This window comes from Gymnoscopelus braueri (assembly GCF_963280865.1).
Source record: "Gymnoscopelus braueri genome assembly, chromosome: 19".
Lineage (NCBI taxonomy): Eukaryota > Metazoa > Chordata > Actinopteri > Myctophiformes > Myctophidae > Gymnoscopelus > Gymnoscopelus braueri.
The window spans coordinates 13,532,535-13,551,123 of record NC_137621.1 but is presented as its reverse complement, the minus strand read 5'-3'; the positions used below and the strand labels follow the sequence as shown (position 1 = coordinate 13,551,123).

The 18,589-nt window shown below is 41.7% G+C and overlaps 2 protein-coding genes across 3 annotated transcripts; both read left to right on the top strand.

The window, feature by feature from the left end:
- Positions 1-276: 276 nt before the first annotated feature.
- Positions 277-1,014, top strand: olig4 (oligodendrocyte transcription factor 4; the record flags this gene model as incomplete). The annotated part of the gene is made up of 1 exon (XM_080413432.1): positions 277-1,014. The coding sequence occupies one exon, from the start codon at positions 277-279 to the stop codon at positions 1,012-1,014; it is 738 nt and encodes a 245-aa protein (XP_080269558.1).
- A 4,662-nt stretch (positions 1,015-5,676) lies between these two features.
- On the top strand, positions 5,677-15,655 carry bsdc1 (BSD domain containing 1). 2 transcript variants are annotated; one of them, XM_080415211.1, is made up of 11 exons: positions 5,677-5,701; positions 8,481-8,535; positions 8,706-8,822; positions 9,757-9,924; positions 10,506-10,560; positions 10,902-11,017; positions 11,109-11,177; positions 12,390-12,474; positions 12,647-13,123; positions 13,525-13,628; positions 13,950-15,655. In XM_080415211.1, the coding sequence occupies exons 1-11, from the start codon at positions 5,691-5,693 to the stop codon at positions 13,977-13,979; spliced, it is 1,287 nt and encodes a 428-aa protein (XP_080271337.1). In that variant the 5' UTR covers positions 5,677-5,690; the 3' UTR covers positions 13,980-15,655. The 2 variants fall into 2 exon arrangements, with proteins under 2 accessions (XP_080271337.1, XP_080271336.1); XM_080415210.1 differs by lacking the exon at positions 8,706-8,822 and adding an exon at positions 8,870-9,013 and having other exon boundaries at positions 5,682-5,701.
- The last annotated feature ends 2,934 nt before the right edge of the window (positions 15,656-18,589 follow it).

Sequence of the window (18,589 nt, the reverse complement as noted above, 5' to 3'; positions counted from 1 at the left end):
ATGCGCCTTATTGTTCCTTTGTTGGCCTGGAGGGTATAAATACACCCAGCAGGCCTGTTGGGGGTGACAGTTGAATCAGAGCCTCTCCTAGAGACAGTCTCATCACCCGATACAAGACCAGCAAGCTCAGCCAGTGAGAGTGTGAGAACATCAACCTCAGGGGATCGAGGCCTTCTGCATTCATAAGCCACAGCGTGAAGACCAAGACCTCGTCGACTTTTATCCCATTTTAGATTTTGGGTTGTATTTTTTTGTGCTTTATATTTCTGAACGAAGATGGATTCCGATGGTAGCTCCAACGGCAGCCGCTCTTCGTCTCCAGACCTGGTGGTGGACGACCACGTCGGAGGGTTCTTCACCAACAAGATGTTCCAGAACTACTGTCACGAGCAGGGCAGGGAGCCAGGCCATCACTCTGACGGAGGCGGCAAGATGAAGAGCGGAGGCGATCCCGAGGAGGGGGGGCAAGACCTGAGGCTGAAGGTCAACAGTCGGGAGAGGAAGAGAATGCACGACCTGAACTCGGCCATGGACGGCCTGAGAGAGGTCATGCCCTACGCCCAGGGGCCCTCCGTCCGCAAGCTATCCAAGATCTCCACCCTGCTGCTGGCCCGCAACTACATCCTCATGCTGTCCACCTCCCTGGACGAGATGAAGAAGCTGGTGGGGGACGTGTACGGAGGCAGCGCCGCGGCCCAGAGCCGGGCGGCGGCGACCCACCCCCGTATGGGTCCCCCTCCTCCCGCACCGCACATCTCGCTGCATCCTCTGGCCCATTCCCTCCACTCCCTGGTGGGCAGCACGGCGTCCTCTCTGCAGCATCACCCCTCGGTTCCGGTCCCCCACTCGCCCCCGTCGGCCGGCTTCCTCGGGTTCCACGCTCCGGTCCACGCCCACGGCCTCCTGAAGGACCCGCTCCACTTGAGCGGTTCCTACAGGCACTTCCCTGGCATGCCCTGTCCCTGCGCCCTGTGCCAGCCTCTGCCCGCAACCACAGCCACCCTGCACAGGTGAGCAGGAGACTCTTTGAACAGCAGAGAGCTGGATGTCTCTGAGAGTGTACAAAAGGGACGCAGAGGGTCCAAGAAGACTTAAATGAACTGATCAAACTCTGGCAGGAGCCAGGGCCTGTAGATACTGTATATATTGTATGTTTTTTATCATGTAAACCGCTGCTATTTTTGATAAATAATATTTTTTTGCTTTTATAACACTGAACATTTTAAAATGCACTGTGCCTTTATCGGGATAAAGATTGTTGCTTCTAATTTATCAGATATCTGTTGTGGTGGAACGGTGTCTAAAATGAGGAACCGTTGTGTCCTATTGTGCAGGTTTTCTATTTTCTTAAATTAAATTTTGTTATAATGAATATTTTGTTTCTGTTCGTTCTTTCTCTGGGCTAAAAAACATAATCATACAAAATCTTCAAACATATTTGTCAGTTGGGGTATAGTTTTCAATTAATTAGAAGTAAGAACTTATTTTATACTCACATTGTGTGAAGGGAGCACTTGCCAAAAAGAACAGATCTAACAAGCTAACAACGTGCCGCGGTGCGATCTGTTCTTTTTGGCAAGTGACACCATCAAACTACGGTATCAATTATACATTTATAAATTATGCTTAAGTAGGAGAGAGGTATAGCGATTGAAATAGTGGAGGCTAGACTCCCTTGGCTAGACCCAGTGGGGTGTATTGGCGTATGGAAGAGAGTAGAGGAGGAAGGTGGAGGGATAGATGGAGGGAGGGAGGAAAGGAGGAGGAGGAGGGTATTTAGGAGAGAGGGGTATTGGTTGCTAACCCACTTTGGAGAGTCCTTCCTCTCAAAAAGGAACAGAAGGGCCAGACAATGCACTTGCACATGTGGCGTTTGAGAGCTCGAGGGACCATCCATCTTCACCTCAACAGGGTGTAGGAGATGAAAGGATGACACAGGCGCCGGCAAGGCGCGTCACTTTTGTCTGACACAGACGAGAGAGAGGGGACAGAGCCACGGTCCTCCTCTCATCTTTTTCTTGGCCCAGGGCATTTGTCCCTGTCCAATAAAAATATGGCTGTATTGGTATTAGAGCGAATGTGAAATGGATATGGTTTATGCATGGACAATCTCAATAGGCCTCCGGTTAGAGCCGTATATACAAGATTAGATTTGTGTGAGAGAAAATAAATGGGTTCAAACAAAAGTATCAAACATATCATGATCACTAAAAATTGCACTCATAAGTTGTTGCACTTATATTGAACACCAAGCGCTCAGATAAAAACATTATAGTTTGATAGGTGTAAACAATGATCAATTAAATAAACTGCAAGCACAGTCATTATGGAAGTTGACTGCCATGAGCGTAGTTTAGTCAAACAGCAAGACAATGGCTGGCCCTCACTTAGCAACAAATCAAGCGTGTAAAATACATGCTTTTTCCTCCCACGGGCTGACAGATGAGCTGGAGATGAGGAGGGGAGAAATTAAGAGATGTAACTCCTTTGGCTCCTGCCTCCCTCCCACCCCTTCCTCCTCCTCCTCCTGTGAGCCCTCAATAGGTGGAGGACAATAGGACACAAAGGCCGAGGGAGGCCAAGCTCTCGTGCCTGGAACACAGACCTCCTCCATTCAATCTACATTTCATCATGGTAACAAGCGCTGTCGGGCCAGAAGCCCTGACACTCCGCTCGCCACAAAGGCGGTTAGCTCTAATTTATGAGGCTATTGAAACTGTAAAGGGCCCCTGTCACTGCTGGGGGACTGTCAGCTGTGGGATGTCCCAGTGGGGGGAGGCAGCTGCCAGCCCAGGCCAGGCCAGGCAACGGAGCTTCTGTCGTGGGGAACCAGTGCTGCTGCGTCACCTGGTACCCGGTCCCCCCCCCCCCGTCACTGAGACCCGGGGTCCTCCCACAAGGTTTCCCCCCTTTTATTTGGGCACAGGTGGGAATGGGAAGCAGAACACATTGTGGGGATTAGTGGGGGATCTGTCTCCCTTTGCTCTAGGTGGATAATTAGGGACATTGACTTGTGCAAAGCTGGTGTTTCCTGATCGACACCAGATGGTGTTAACCCACAGTGTGGCGTGGCGGGCAGAGGGTGTGTGAATGTCTGGGTGTGGTGTGTGTGTTTGTGTGTGTGGGGGGGTAATGGATATGAATCTTAAATCATACAATATGGACACTGGACAGTGCCTCTGTGAACAACATATGCTAAACAGCAATGGCAGCACTGGCTTTAACCACTTAAGCCCTATATACTTTATTCTATTTGTTGAATACAACGCATTGTTGTGTTGTGAGCTTGTAAACCAGCAATTTTCACCTTTATTCTTGCTATGCATTAGCCAGACTATTAAAGGCTTTACATTTTTTCCACAAGAGTGCCTTGGTCTCGTCCCTTTTTTTTGCAGCAAGTTTCACTATAAAATGTGGGAATTTTTTTACCCACATTTTTGCCTATAATGACATGCCCAAAATAGGGGCGCTAGGCTTAAAGTGGTTAGGAATGTAGTGTTCTTCATAATAAATTGTAAAAATGACATTGAGACACAAGATACGTGATTATATAGAGGGGAATAGCTGCCCTACAATGCTTGTGGAACTATTATTATATTATAGTTTTCCTAGTATTCAGAAGCAAACAATAACCCATAAAAACAAAGAAAGTCAGACAACATAGGAAGCTCGTGTTTCTACAACATCCCCTTTTCAGACTATACAGTATATCCCCCTCAGACAAAACCAGGACTCAAATATGTTATTACAAACTGTTCAGCTGACCTGACATCAGAGATTCAAGCACAAAAACCAAAGAAAGGCACTAAACTGTGCAAACAGTCCGCAAAATTCTCTCCTGAATATTAGTCCATGGGTCATCCCATTGAACGTTGACAGATGGATAGGTTAACTGATTCTGGTGCTAATCAATAGAGGGGTGCGTGTTCATCTTGGCTCAGCAGAGTGTGCATCGACAGAGTTAATTAGGGGACTGAAAGACCCAATTAAAAGGATTGAGGGCCTGGACAGGGCAGACATATTGCAGAACATACGCACACATTGTGCAGCGTCTGGATACAGGGGAACTTCAATTAAGTGAGGACACTCATCCAGAAGCTTGTTGTCTGACCTTTTTCTTTTTTGCATTTTACACTTGCTTCCCTTCGCCCCAAAATGTGGACAATGACAGGGCACAGATGGGAGGGGTCAGCACATAATTCATACGCATTCACACACAGGTACGCCCACAGAATTACAACCAGTCATTGGGGTCTATAGTCTGCAGTGATTCAGATGGGAACTGCTAGACGCTGATAAAGGCAGTAACACACAGTAGGTTTAATTTGGATACATGTCAATTTCATATCCATGCAGATGGAATTAAAGGCTGAATACATTTTAGATATTAAGCTTGTATACCTACTGTATGTGTATACCTTTGAAGGCAAACCAAGCAGGTTACCACAGTCTGCACAGGGCATGAAGATGGAGATAAATATATAATAAATATATATATATTTATATATCCAAACATTTTAGAAAATAGCCGATCACAAGTTGCGAGCTTGTTTCTTTGCTACTTTTGCAAAGATACACTGTCATACGCTGAGGGCACGGCAATTTTATTTGTGTAGCACATTTAAACAAACAACGCAATTCAATGTGCTGCATCAACACAGTTAAAGGGCAAGACCACTTTGGTAGAGGCTTGGGTTGTGTTGTTACCTTGCCATGGTGTAACTCCAAAGGTGGACAAGAAATCAAAAATATTTGCTCCAGTGATTAGAAATTGATCATTCTAAATATGCTCCTCATTGACTAACATTGTACGGTAAAACAGCTCTCAAAGTCACTCTTTTAGCATGTAAATAAACATAAACAAAGTTGATTCAGACGCATCAACAAACCCAGTACTGTTTGTTTTTTAAATAAAAATGTCAACTTCCTGTTGATTTTGGCCATTTGTATTAGGAAGAAAACCCGCACTGGATCTGTGGATCCGGATCCGGATCTTCAAATTCAACAGGAAGTTGGCATCAGTTGGCTAAAAGAGTAACTTTGAGAGATGTTTTACCGTACAATGTAAGTCAATAAGGAGCATATTTTGAATGATCAATTTCTAATCAATGGGGCAATTATTTTTTATTTCTTGTCCACCTTTGGAGTTACATAATGGCAAGGTGACTACTCAACACAAACCTCTACCAAAGTGGTCTTGCCTTGCATTCACACTGAGCACTATAACTATAACTATAAAAATGTAGTTTTAAAAATCGTTCCAAGTCAAGTGGATGGCAGAGTTCACACCAACTATAAAGAAATATACAGTGGTGAACGATATAGTTATAGTGCTCAGTGTGAATGGCGCTTTTTACAATGACATTAGGATGCATAAAACAAAATAAGTAAAAAATAACAGATACGCTGAAGTATTTTAAATATGGATATATTATATATATGTATATATCATCATTATTATTGTTTTTTTACATGTAAAATTATGCCTAGCTGGATATTCATTTTGGATGGAATCTTTCAAGCTATGATCACTGCCAGTCCTGCTGGTAGGCTATTCATATTTGATTCGATCCATGAAGCAATACTCCAGCCAGCAGCAGAGCGGCAGCAGTGCGCAAAACGCTCCTAGTCCACCCTTAAACCCCTACAGAAGAAGAAGAAGTAAATATTGATGATGTCATCGTGTGAAGATGGCTGAAGGGTGAGAGCGAAGTCGCACAAATAGTTTGATGTTTTTCATATTTAACGCTTTAGTTACGATGTTATACGACGATGTAAGGCTGCCTGCTGTCCGTTATGTGGTCGCAGCGTCGGTTATCCGGGCTGTTATTGTCGTTGTGTCAACGATGTTACGTACAAAGATCTGCAAATCATCTCAGGAAGTGTTCAGTTTGTTTACCAAAACTAGTGTTGCCATATCCGCTTATTATAAGCGACTTTGGGCTTGTTTTTCTGTAAAGTTGCTTGTAAATATTGGTGGTTGACTGATTGCTTATTTGGGCTTGTTTCTAGTGTAGTTGCTTATTTGGGATGGTTTCTGGTGTAGTTGTTTATTTGGGCTTGTTGATTGATTGAATACTTTATTAGCAGTTTGCCAACAATAAAAAGCACAGGAAAGGTCGGCTAAGAGGATTTAAAACCCAAGAAAGCCTATGGGGCTTGGGGGTCCTTTGTATTCAATTCATAGAGACAGACATTTAATGACAGACAGATATACACTACTATGCAAAACATCATAACAACAACAAGTTGTTTAAACCAGTCGACCTCGACCATTTAACAATTTTCATGTCAAGGACCCCATTAATATGTATTTGTCTGACAACAACAATCCCAAAATGTTAAAACAAAAATATTCAAAATGTTTCACTTTTTTTCAAGGTAGGGATCCCCATGCAAGATTTGTTACATTATTTCAAAAAGTCAATTTTCTTCTTCTTTTGAAAAAAAGCAGATCTACAAGCTCACAACGCGACAGATCTGCTATTTTCAAATAGCTGACGTGTATAGGTTTAAAGTGCTCATGTGGTAGTAGTTGCTTCTTTTGGGCTCGTTTTCATAGACCTGGTTTTGCTTGTTTCTTTCGCAGAATCTGGCAACACTGACCAAAACACTGCACCAGCTGGCAGCTGGCTGCGTTTAGCATGTTAGCTTTAGCATCCACTCCACTGTCTGGACGCGTTTACAGAATAGATTTAAAGCCCCTTCTTATAATAATGACAATAACAACAATGTGTGGAGAATGATTAATATCTGACTTTCAACCGCACCCCGATCTAAACGTGTCTGACACTGATGGCATTTAGGTGTTATTAATAAGACATGTTCAGACAACTTAGCATCATGCTAGGCAGTAGTTGACGTTTGGTATTTGCTTTGTCAACAACAACTGAACAAGATGACAGACATGTCAGTACTCGTTTGTTATACAGGTATAAAGTCCCATTGAGATGAATAAATAGTATTTTAAAACTGAGGCCTGTTCACATACATGAATAAAATACATGATTATTTTATATGTGTATGTATTTAGCCTCGAGCAACTTAGATGATATAATGTTATTTGTTTATTCGAAAAGGATCCCCATTAGCTGATGCCGTGGCAATCAGCTAGTCTTACTAGGGTCCACACAAAAACATAGTACAAAACACATTTTTAAAAAACTACAACATTAAATTGCATTAATTCACATTACAGTTATCAATATCAATATAAAAACAGATTAAATTGCATTAATTTACATTAGTTACATAAATATTATACAACTGCCATCTGCATTGCAAGTTGCAATAACAGCCCTTGACAGCCCATTCATCCAACAGAAAAGTCATATCTGATTGTATTAAACTTTTTAAACTCTCCAATGTTGCACCTGTACGGATAGCTTGGATTATCCTCTTGGGTCTCTGTCAAGTTTTTGTTTCATAAAGATCCACCGTTGTCATGTTATAAAGAGCTGCTTTCTGTCAATAAATTCAGTGCAGCGATTATTTTTATGTGTGTTTGAGTTTGGAAGCGCCTGCTGCCTCCTGCTTTCTGTTCCAAATTCAAACACTTAATAATCACTGCACGGAATTCATTGTAAGAAAGTAGGTCATAACATGTCTATAGTGGATTGTTATGAAACAAAAACTTGACAGATACAAAGAGGATAACCCAAGCTTTCCGTACAGCTTCAATATTGGTGAGTTTAACGTTGTTTAATACAATCAAATAAGACTTTTCTGTTGGATGAATGGGCTGTCAAGGTTGCAGAGCAGATAGCATTATAGTATCTAAGTTGCTTGCGGCTACATGTAGTTCTTTTTATCTTGATACTTTATTTAATTTGTTGCTACAAAGTCAAGAAGCCGAAACAACCAAATAGACTTAGGCCTACTCAAGTACATGACATGTACTGTAATGAATACAGTCTTGAAGGTGCATAAAATGAAGCTAGGCTGCAGCACAGAAAGAAAAAGACATAAACAATTTGGTGTAGAACTCACACTTATGTCAACTTAATAACTCATCGAAGCCAGGGATAATAAATAAATGAACTGGTTCCAGCACCATGAGGTCCGAGGACCCCCAGGGGTCCGTGGGGGAGGGTCCCCAGAATAAAAAAATATTGCTTCAGAAATCAGTTTAACCACTTTAACCTTATATACATACATCGGCTATTTGAAAATAGCTGATCTACTACAAGCTCACAATGCGTCAAGCGTTGTGAGCTTGTAGATCTGCTATTTTCAAAAGAAGAAAAAAATAATTGAAACAATGTAACACAGACCTTGCATGTAAATCCCAGACAAAATATTTTCAGATGGGGGTCCTTGACATGTTTTTATTTATGTTGGCAGACTTCTAAACTGCAGTTGGGTCTTTTCATTGTAGACTTCACTGGAACACTGGTCTAGCATTCTGTTATGTGTTTTAAGTGGGAGATTGTTTCACAGTTGGATTAATACTGGAATATTTAATTCTCTTCCAATTTTAGAGAAGGCTGGTGGGGCGGCTGGCTTCAGCAAAGCTTTCAGGTCGTCAAAGACAAGGTAAGCGCCCCATTAATACAGTTACCAATGTTTTTTCTCAAAGTCTGTAACAACCTAACCTTTTTAACAAGCCAACATACATAGAATATTCTCGATGCCGCTGTACCGAATACATAACGACATTAACCAACCAACTGTCTTCTGTCATCAATGTGCACCTTCTTTCCCAGTCATCTGAGGCCTTTGAATTCATAAAGCGAGACCTGACCGAGTTCAGCAATGTGGTACAACATGATACCGCTTGCTCCATCGTGGCTACAGCCAGCGCCGTCAGAAACAAACTTGCGGTAATTTTACAACTTATTTTTTTGTTTTGTTGTATGCTTTATTTCAGATAGGTCAGGGTAGTGAGACAGAGAACCAAGGACAGAGAGAGAGGAGAGACAACAAGACGAGGGTCGGATTCGATTCCGGGTCCTTGTGCTCACTAGGAGCACATGGTCTGTGCACTAGCTGGCAGAGTCTCCTGGCACAAACGGTAATTTACAACTTTAATCTGAGGCACTGTTCTAAAACAATCTCTGTTTCAACAAGCTGTTTATTCCCTGTAGAAGTATGGAAGGAGCAAGTTGTCTCCCAATGGTTTTTAACCCATTAAGACCAGGAAAGCATCTATACTTATTAACCACTTAACCATTATCTTATACTTTGGCTATTTTTTTGAATCATGATTTTTTTTTGCAAATCTTTGAATATATATCATGATTTTTTTTGCAAATCTTTGAATATATATTTTTTTAAAGCGAACATTTGTAACTCAAATCTTTGCTTCTGGGGATTCTACCAAATCAAATGTCTTCTAAATCCTAACAGTTTTCTTGAAAAATGAGTGGTTCTCAAACTTTTTCATGTCAAGGACCACCCAAAATTATATGAGCTTGTATATCTGCTATTTTTGAATAGCAAAGTATAAAATAATGGTTAAAGTGGTTACACAGATGCGTTCCCGGTTTTAATGGATTACAGAATGATAATTATGTAGTAATCACTAGAAATAAGGCTAATTGCATGGATTCAAGTTCTCAGTCGCCACCATTGGATTCCATAGAAGCCAGCATGTCTTCTATGGAAGCGTGCTGCGCAGCAAAAACAGCCTATAGCTTGTAGACGGGCTGTTTTCGGTTATTATTTTAAGCATTTCTGGTGGTCAAACTAGCAATATGTTCAGAAGCATCTGATGAACATTCTAATGTTCTGCATGTCATTGTACAACATATTCAGGTGGAGGGTTCCTCAGAAACCACAGAGAAGGTGAAGAAGGGCCTTTCCAGTTTCCTAGGGGTGATTACGGACACGCTCGCCCCGCCCCCTGATAAAACCATAGACTGTGATGTCATCACGCTGGTGGCAACTCACCAGGGCACCACAGAGATCTACGACAGCACCAAGGTGGGCATCAGTCTTATCTGAAGCACGTAGAGCCAAATTTTCCCCGAGCCATGTTCAGAAGCCCATCTCCTGGACGTGATGCCAGTATGTCACGTGCCAAGCAGGGAGGAATTGGGCACCATTTTTGGCATTTTTCATAGTATTTCGTATGACTTGGCCGGGGAAATCCTATCTGTAATATGGACTATCAACTTGGAGTTTAGAGAAGTGTATATTGTAATATGTACCGAGTGGAAAGTCTCAACAAAATCTGTGTTCACATTCTTGTGTTTCTGCGGTTGTTTCTCATTCTTCCCTTTTGGTGAAGGAAAGGATAAGCTTAACAGCTAAAGCCACGTTTAGATGTCAAACAAACAAAATGTGACCTTGAATGATTTTGACATAAGAAAAGCTCTTTGAAAGCATCCAACATTGGTTTAATTTCGGACAGAACATTTTTATCAAACCAATCCAGTGTTGAACCAAAGTGCTGTACACTCGGTAACAAATGCTAAGAGCAACGGAGTAGCCGTGGAGCTGTTAAATGTGATCACATGAATCTCAGACCGATAACCACAGCAAATCATATGCTTCCCCCCCAGGCTCGTCTGTACAGTCTACAGGCCGACCCTGCTACATACTGCAATGAGCCTGACGGTAAGAGACATCACAGAGAACTAACTTGTGACTCTACAATGGAAATGGTAGATGGTTTTCCTTGGAGTGACATGCAAATATCCCATGGCTTTAAGTCTTACCTTATAAGCAAAGCATTGCTGCAATATGTCATATTTTATTTTTAGCTATGAAAGCTTTTTGAGCTTTTCCTCAAATGCATATGCTTGAGTCCCTGACACCACTCTGTATTTAGTTAAAGAAAACCATCTGCTGGAAGACAAAAGATGCAAAATGTAGAGGCTAAATATAAAGCTGAGGCTTACCACAAGTTTCCCTTCTGGGCCGTGCTTGTGTTTTCATCTGCAGTCGTTTGTCTCCAGGTCCCCCGGAGCAGTTTGACAACTGGCAGTCCAGCTTCAGCTTGGAGGAAAAGAAAGGAGAAGTATCAGAGCTTCTGGTCAACAGTCCCTCGATACGAGCCCTGTACACTAAAATGGTACAAGCTGTTGCCAAGTTGTACACATGAATGGAAGACCTCAGTTAGTTTTGGAACTGATAATGTTCTCTGTTGCGTTTCACACACACAGGTACCAGCAGCTGTAGCTCATTCAGAATTCTGGCAGAGGTATTTCTACAAAGTCTTTCAGTTGGAGCAGGTATACACACTTTTTTCTTACCTTTTGAGAGTTCTCAAGTAGTGCGTCGCGCTGCCCAATTAAGAGCTAAGTTAGGAAGCATTTGTGAAGTTGTTGTGTTTTGAATGCCACCAGAAGATCAACATAAGAAAATAAGCAGCAGATAATGTTAAAGAGGTGCTTCACCCAAAGTCACAAAGCCTTTACAACCTCTACAGTTTGAAACTTTCAGTGAGGTTCAACTGCTCACAAATGCTCATCATGTCAATGTGTGGATGGATGTTATTGGGTGTGCGGGGGAAAGATTACTGTATGTTTGTATATATTTGTATTCTTCATTGTTTTGTGAAGCACATTGAATCTACATTGTCTGACATGTGCTATATATGAAATTGACCCCAATCATGATGTAACCTCACTGTTCCTGGAGTTACATACCAGAACACCTGGTTTCTTTTTAGCCTGCAGGCTGGTGTCTCACATCCACTTCTCAGTTTCCACAAGACTAGACTTTAGTTATGCTAATAGTTACAGTACTTTCAAGATAAGCAGTAACTTGATCATCCTGTTTTAACTCCAATGAACACTCCCTTCTGGCTCCCATACTGTGGAACAAACTCCCTATTGCAGTTAGAACTGTGACTCCCAATCTTCCGCCGTAATCTGAAGACTCACCTCTTCAAACTCCACCTTAGCCCGTAGCACTTGCACTTGCCTTGACGACCTTGCAGGCTTATGCAAAAGGTTAAAATTTAATTTAGATTGTTATGTAGATCTATGCCAGGTTCATTTGTTGACCTGGCATCATATAATATAGTTTCAATGTACAGATATTTTTTTTATATTTTTTTTAGACTTATGATAGGTTCTTGGTTTACCTATGATCCTAGATTACCATTTCTATGCATTTGATGCATTACCTCGCTCTGGATTGAGAGCGTCTGCTAAATGCCAAAATTGTAACGCAATCACTCTTCTTAGAAACACTGACTTCCATCACATAGCTACTTCTTCTGATAACCAGAGCCCAGTGGCCCCAGCCTAATCGTGTAATATGTTGTATATATTTTTTCCTCTGTGATGTCGATGGTTAAAACAGCTACAATTTCTTGGGGTTGTGTCCAACAGTGCTACCTAATTTAAAGTCTCAACCTGTAGATGCCAGTGCCAGGGTGTAGTTTTTAAGTTTTTTACCACTACAATGAGTTGTTTTGTGTTCAATTTGCCCACCAGGAGGAGGCAAGGAGAGTGGCCCTGAAGCAGCGAGCAGAGCAGACCGCTCATACGGAAACCCTGGGCTGGGAGGAGGAAGATGAGGGTAGGCTTCTTTGGCTATTCAAAAATAGCAGATATACAAGCTTGTAGCGCTTGTAGTGCCACGCTTGTAGTGCCACGCTACGAGCTTGTAGATCTACTATTTTTGATAAATCGTGAAAAAAGCCTGTTAATACCAGTATAATAACTCTCTGTCGTACCACCGTTTACTTCAGATGACTTCCTGGGAGCCACGTCTCCATCCCGTCTCGACTTCACGCCTCCGCTGGACGACTCCGCCGCCCTGCTGTCCCCGACCTCCAGATTTCCCACGACGGTGACCACGCTGAGCCCCGTGCTGTCTCCAAGCGGAGACGGCGCGCTCTCGGTCAGCAGCGACAGCGTCAGTCTGCCGACACAGGTGGAGCTTCTGCCAGGGCCCGTGGTGGTCACCGAGCTGGACGAGAAAATGACAGAAGCCAGCCTGGAGGACACGACCGACAAGGCACGGGACCACCAGAGGCCTGCAAAAGGTCCTGAGGCTCAAGTAGAAACGGCGGCCCAGCTGGAGGTTGCCGTTGTTGGGGTGTCGGCTGCTTCAAATGTCCCCGTCCCCACTCCCAGACCTGATGAAGGCGGGCCACAGGACCTGAGAGTGTTCGAACTCAACTCTGACAGCGGGAAGTCTACACCCTCCAACAACGGAAAGAAAGGTACGATGCAGGGCACCAGTGGGCGATTCGGGCGGGCGCATCAGCCATGTGGACTGGTTTGATCATGGTTTAACCTTTGTCCCTGGTTTGATTCCAGTGTGTGTATAGTGAATAGTATATAAAATTACATTCTTATTGCACAGAGGATAGCACTCTATTTACTTGCATTTTACCATGTTGTTGGTTGACTAGGGTTCATGTCACTTACTCTGATTCTCTTGCACTTTTGCAAAATGTTCAGTTGACTTGATCAATATCTTATTTTTGTCTATTGAGAGACTGAATCCCAAAACATCAGGTTTAGGCATGTTGTCAACAATCAGAATGTTAAACAGATCCGTCCCGAGGTCACAGTTCAGGTGGGTGGTCTTATCTTGTCCTTCTTCTGTAACCCCCTCCAGGTTCCAGTACTGATGTGAGTGAAGACTGGGAGAAAGACTTTGATCTGGATATGACAGAAGAAGAGGTCCAAATGGCACTCTCTAAAGTAGAAGCTTCTGGAGAGGTGGGTCCTACGATGGGTCACATTATAACTACACACACGGAGCTGAGTTTAAAGTGCAGAACATTTGGAAGTAGAACCAGCTTGCGGATGTATACAGTCTCATTTAGATTTATTGATCACTTGACAATGTTTCTATCCACGATGGATATTAATTGACCAGAAGAAGAATGCCATGGTCATTATTTAATCAATAAAGACATGTCTAAATTAGGCTTTACCTAAACATTTTTTTTGTGCCATCCCCCTAAATATTAAACACAATTGACTACCATAAATTCACATACCATTTTCTCTTTTCTTCTTCTTCTTCTTCTTCTTCAGCTGGATGAGGACTGGGAGAACTGGGACTGAGAGCCGCTGAAGGAGCGCCAAGTTTCTGTCCCCACCATTAAAAGCTAGTTCTCGGCAGGCGAACCATGCTTAACGTGTTTTAACTCTTTGTCCACGCTGTCACCATGTCACGATTGTCCGTAGGGGAACGTCCGGCGGGATTTGGACCATTATTGCTGAACCTGTTGGCACAGAGCAACAGGGAGACCAAGGCAGTAAGCTTTAGACGGCACCGTTAGCTGTCGGGTTAGCGCCGCAAATAGGTCGCTGGCTAACGACTTAGTTCTCTTGGTTGTTTCTCGAGTAAATTCAGACTTTAAAGAGAGCATATATGACACTAGTATAGACGGAGGTCGGTAATCGTTTTGGCTAAAAAGCCTAAAGCCTGATTTATACTTGGTTGCACACCGGTGTGGCGTGCCGAAAACAACGTGTTGCAGCGACTGGTTGATATCTTGTAGATCGGCTATTTTCGGCATGCAACATCAGCAACGCAACTTAGTTCACCCAAAACATTTCTCATTTTCTACCAATTACACACCCCGTGAAACCTTGTATTCGTGGAGATTGTTTTGTTTCTGTCGCATTCCTAAGCCAATAATTCGATGATCGGGTGGCTGCTCAGTAGGAGACTCAGTGGGAGACTCAGTAGGAGACTCAATTGAGTCTCTGCCGGTAATCAAATTATTGCCTTAGGAATGCGACAAAAACAAAAACATCTCCATGAATTCTAGGCTTCATGGGGTGTGCAATTGATAGAAAATAAGTATTTTTTTTGGGATGAACTACTCCTTTAAGTATAACAGGGCTTTAAGGGATGCCCATTGATTAGGCCGAATGTGAATGGTTTCACCACAGCAGGGAAGGGGAGTGGTTGTACTCTTTGTTTTGTTTTCTTCTTTTATGCCATTCAATACATGATGTATGATGATGTTTCAAGTGTAATACAGAGTTGGGGAAAGAAGTTTTCCTTCAGGCTGCAGAATAGCCATAAACTTGTAACGCTGCTTATTGATTTATAAGATGAAATATCTCACCAGTCGAATTTATTTTATTCTCTTCTGGACTTATGGTTTAACTCTTTATGTACCATTTGTCCCCCCTCTGCGATCGGAAAGCCTTTATCTTATGCGCGTATTCAAAATGAAAAAAGTATATATACATCTATATATATTTTTGGCGTTTATATGGTTTTATTCATGCTTTTCATTTTGTATTCACTCCAGACTCTGGATACATGGCCTTGTAAAGCCTAATAGCCTGATATAAATTAAGCATAATTTATACTACGTCACACAACGTTGAATGCTGCTGACAATAATTGATAGAAAATTGGTTATCTTCGGCGAGCACCACCGTCTTGCGATGAAGCATAATTCCGGCTTAAGACACACACAGTAGTGTGGTAATGCGATCCAAATGTTTGCCATTTTGTTATTAATGATCTGATTCAAAACACATTCACTTTTGTACATACTGTCTTTGTCCCTCTCTGTTAATTATTCCACCTTTTCCATGCTGCGTGATAACTAAATATCACAGGCTAAAGTGACGTTTATTTTCTGTCAACATTCAGATGTTTACATCTATTAGTCTGTTGTCTGTTATTCTCATTGGAAGGGAGAGGGGAACTCATGTATTGTCAATCATTTGAGCAAGAAGTCTCTCGTGACTTAATAAAAGAGAATGCAAACTGATGCCAGTGTCTTGAGTTCAGAATGGAGTGGTGTATGTATACTCATAGAAAAACTGAATGGATGAACTCATGTAGTTCTACACAGGAACTAATGCTTACTGTATACTTAGTTTAGACGACCATAAGGTGTCGGTGAGAAACGGCAGCAGCACACAACTACTATACTGTGGAATCAAGCAGTGTGCCAAGCAAGCCAAATGACAATGGAAGCACACTTTATGCTATTGTAGTATAACTGATTAAACTAAACAAAGATGTAGCATTTATATTTAAAGAACACCATAATCATATGTGCTTTGTTTTACATGTTTGTGCAGACAGTAATAATATTATATATATATTTATCTTTTGGTACAATATAGAGGCTACCACCAGACATGCACCACCATAGCGCTGCATACACAGTCAATGGTTGCATGTCTTGAATTTTGTCTTTGTATTCACTTATATACACACATAGTACGCACTTTCAGCTAATAACTTCAAAGCTGTAAAAAAACTTTTGTCCACATATTTTACTCAATTTTTCAAATGAGCCATTTTTCCAATGATCCATGCATAAATTAGTAGGCTAAAGGTGTCTTGCATATCTGGGATCACATCATCTTACACAAGTGCCTCTCCAATGAGTAAGAATAAAAAGTAAAAGGAGACATGCATGAAAGCAGCAGTAATTTAATGATAGAATAATATACGTTAATGGTAGAACGCCGCCATCTGGCGGCCAATTTATAAGCAACAACAACAACGCTTGTGAACCTATGGTGCTGTGTGAACCCCTGTGGGAGTCTCTTTTCCCGGAGTTTCCAGAATTAAAAATTTACTTGAGTAGAAGTACAAAAGTATTGGTATCAAAATGTACTTAAAGTAGCCTACCACAAGTTTTCAAATGTATAAAATGTATTAAAAATGTCCAAGTACAAGTTTTCAAATAATTGTAGTGGAGTAAAAGTACAATATTTGCCTCTGAGAATGAGATGTAGTGGAGTAGGGCCTAGGAGTAAAAGTACAGAAAAGGCCTGTAAATAGGCCTACTCCTGTAAAGTAAAAAAAAATCCTCAAAATTGTACTTAAGTACAGAACTTGAGTAAATTTACACCACTGCCTACAGGTCGGCGTTTTTATTTTGTGAACTTCAAAGGACTAGCCTAGGCTACTACTTCACAGGCCAACACATAATGAGTCAAAAGACTCAAAACCAATCGTCTGTATATCACCGTTTCCCAAACAGTGGGTCGGGACCCATATATGGGGGTCACGGATAAAATTGTATGGGTCACGAGTAAATACCCCTTTATTTTGTGTTTCCTACATTCTGTTTTGTATTATTATTATTTCAACATATTTTCAAAGAATTCCCCAAAACTTCAATGTTTCATAAGTTAAAACTAATTCAAACATTTTTCCAAAGAATTCCATAAAAATCCATTAATTAGAGAGGGGGAAAATACTTGAAAATAGCAATGCGTTGTGAGCTTGTATATCTGCTATTTTCACTATGGGTCCGGGCCGGGGAGACATACAATTTCTCTTTTGGGTCTCGAGCTAAAAAGTTTGGGAACCCCTGGTCTATAACTTAGAACATGAGAAGTTTAAGTATGGAACATATAAAGGAACATTACGTCATGGTATCACAAGTTCACAACCAACATGGCGACATATATCATGATAGGGATTAGATATGGAAATAAGGTGCCGTTTCAGATAATATCGGAATATTTCCAGTATGGACCATGGTCATCGAGACCTACGTACGTACATAGGCCTATACTTGCCTTTTCTTTGTCTTGCGAGGTGCTGCTGAATGTTGGCATATCAATGTAAACACAGAGCTTCACATAAAAGCCCGCTTTATTAACAGGAAACAAGTCAACCAATCATTTAGTAGGCTACCACCTGTGCACATAATGGCACTGCATTGGATTGGCCTGTCCATGAAAACAAATACAATACATAGAACAGAATAATAATAATAATTATTATTATTATAATAATAATTAATAAACAAGCAAATAAATACTTAATTAAAAAAAGGACAAAATATATAATGGTTTATGTAAATACAAGTAGGCCTACAAGTACACAATATCATTCAACATTTGGGTGGGGGTGGGGTAGAGGGGTTCAGTTTGATGCATAGAATTCTGGATAAAAACTAAAAATGAATTGGCGAATGAAGGAATGTTTAGTATCTTGATGGTCTCGGCACCTAATCCCCCTTCCTTCCTTTGGAGGTGCTGTAGCACTACTGCTCTAACAACAGCAGATGGCGCTGTTGCTTCATTTTTAGACGTATCTCCCTCCCACCCTGCCACTCCTTTCTTAACAGTGACAGTGTTGTCACACAAGCCAACCCACTGAGCATCACTTCTCACTCAGGTGTAAACAAGTATGCTTTCAAACGCATTGCATTTACGCTTGTGATATTTTCATTTCATGATGTACCATTGCCCCCACACTCACACGCATACGCAAGTCTGTCTGTCTGTCTGTCTGTCTGTCTGTCTGCAGACAGACAGACAGACAGACAGACAGACAGACACAAACGCACGCGCGCGCGCACACACACACACACACACACACACACACACACACACACACACACACACACACACACACACACACACACACACACACACACACACACACACACACACACACACACACACACACACATGTACAGCATGCATTGGTGGAGCTTCTGCATTCCAACATGGACGACAGCAGTAGGCTACAAAATAATGGCTACAGCATCTCTCTCTCTCTCTCTCTCTGTTTTTTTGTTATGGTTTAAGAAAAAAGAAGTAGAAAAAATGTAGACTGCAGAATTTCCTTTTTGGTCAAGCAAAGTTGGCAGTTTATTTAAGTAGGAATGAGAAACAGATAAGAGGGCAGAGGTGCGATTGTTTTGTAGTTAATAACTAGTATTAGTATT

Coding starts and splice junctions, on each gene's coding strand:
- bsdc1 (XM_080415210.1), top strand. Junction 11,178..12,389: donor AAGTCTTTCAGTTGGAGCAG/GTATACACACTT, acceptor TTTGCCCACCAG/GAGGAGGCAAGGAGAGTGGC. Junction 13,629..13,949: donor AAGTAGAAGCTTCTGGAGAG/GTGGGTCCTACG, acceptor CTTCTTCTTCAG/CTGGATGAGGACTGGGAGAA.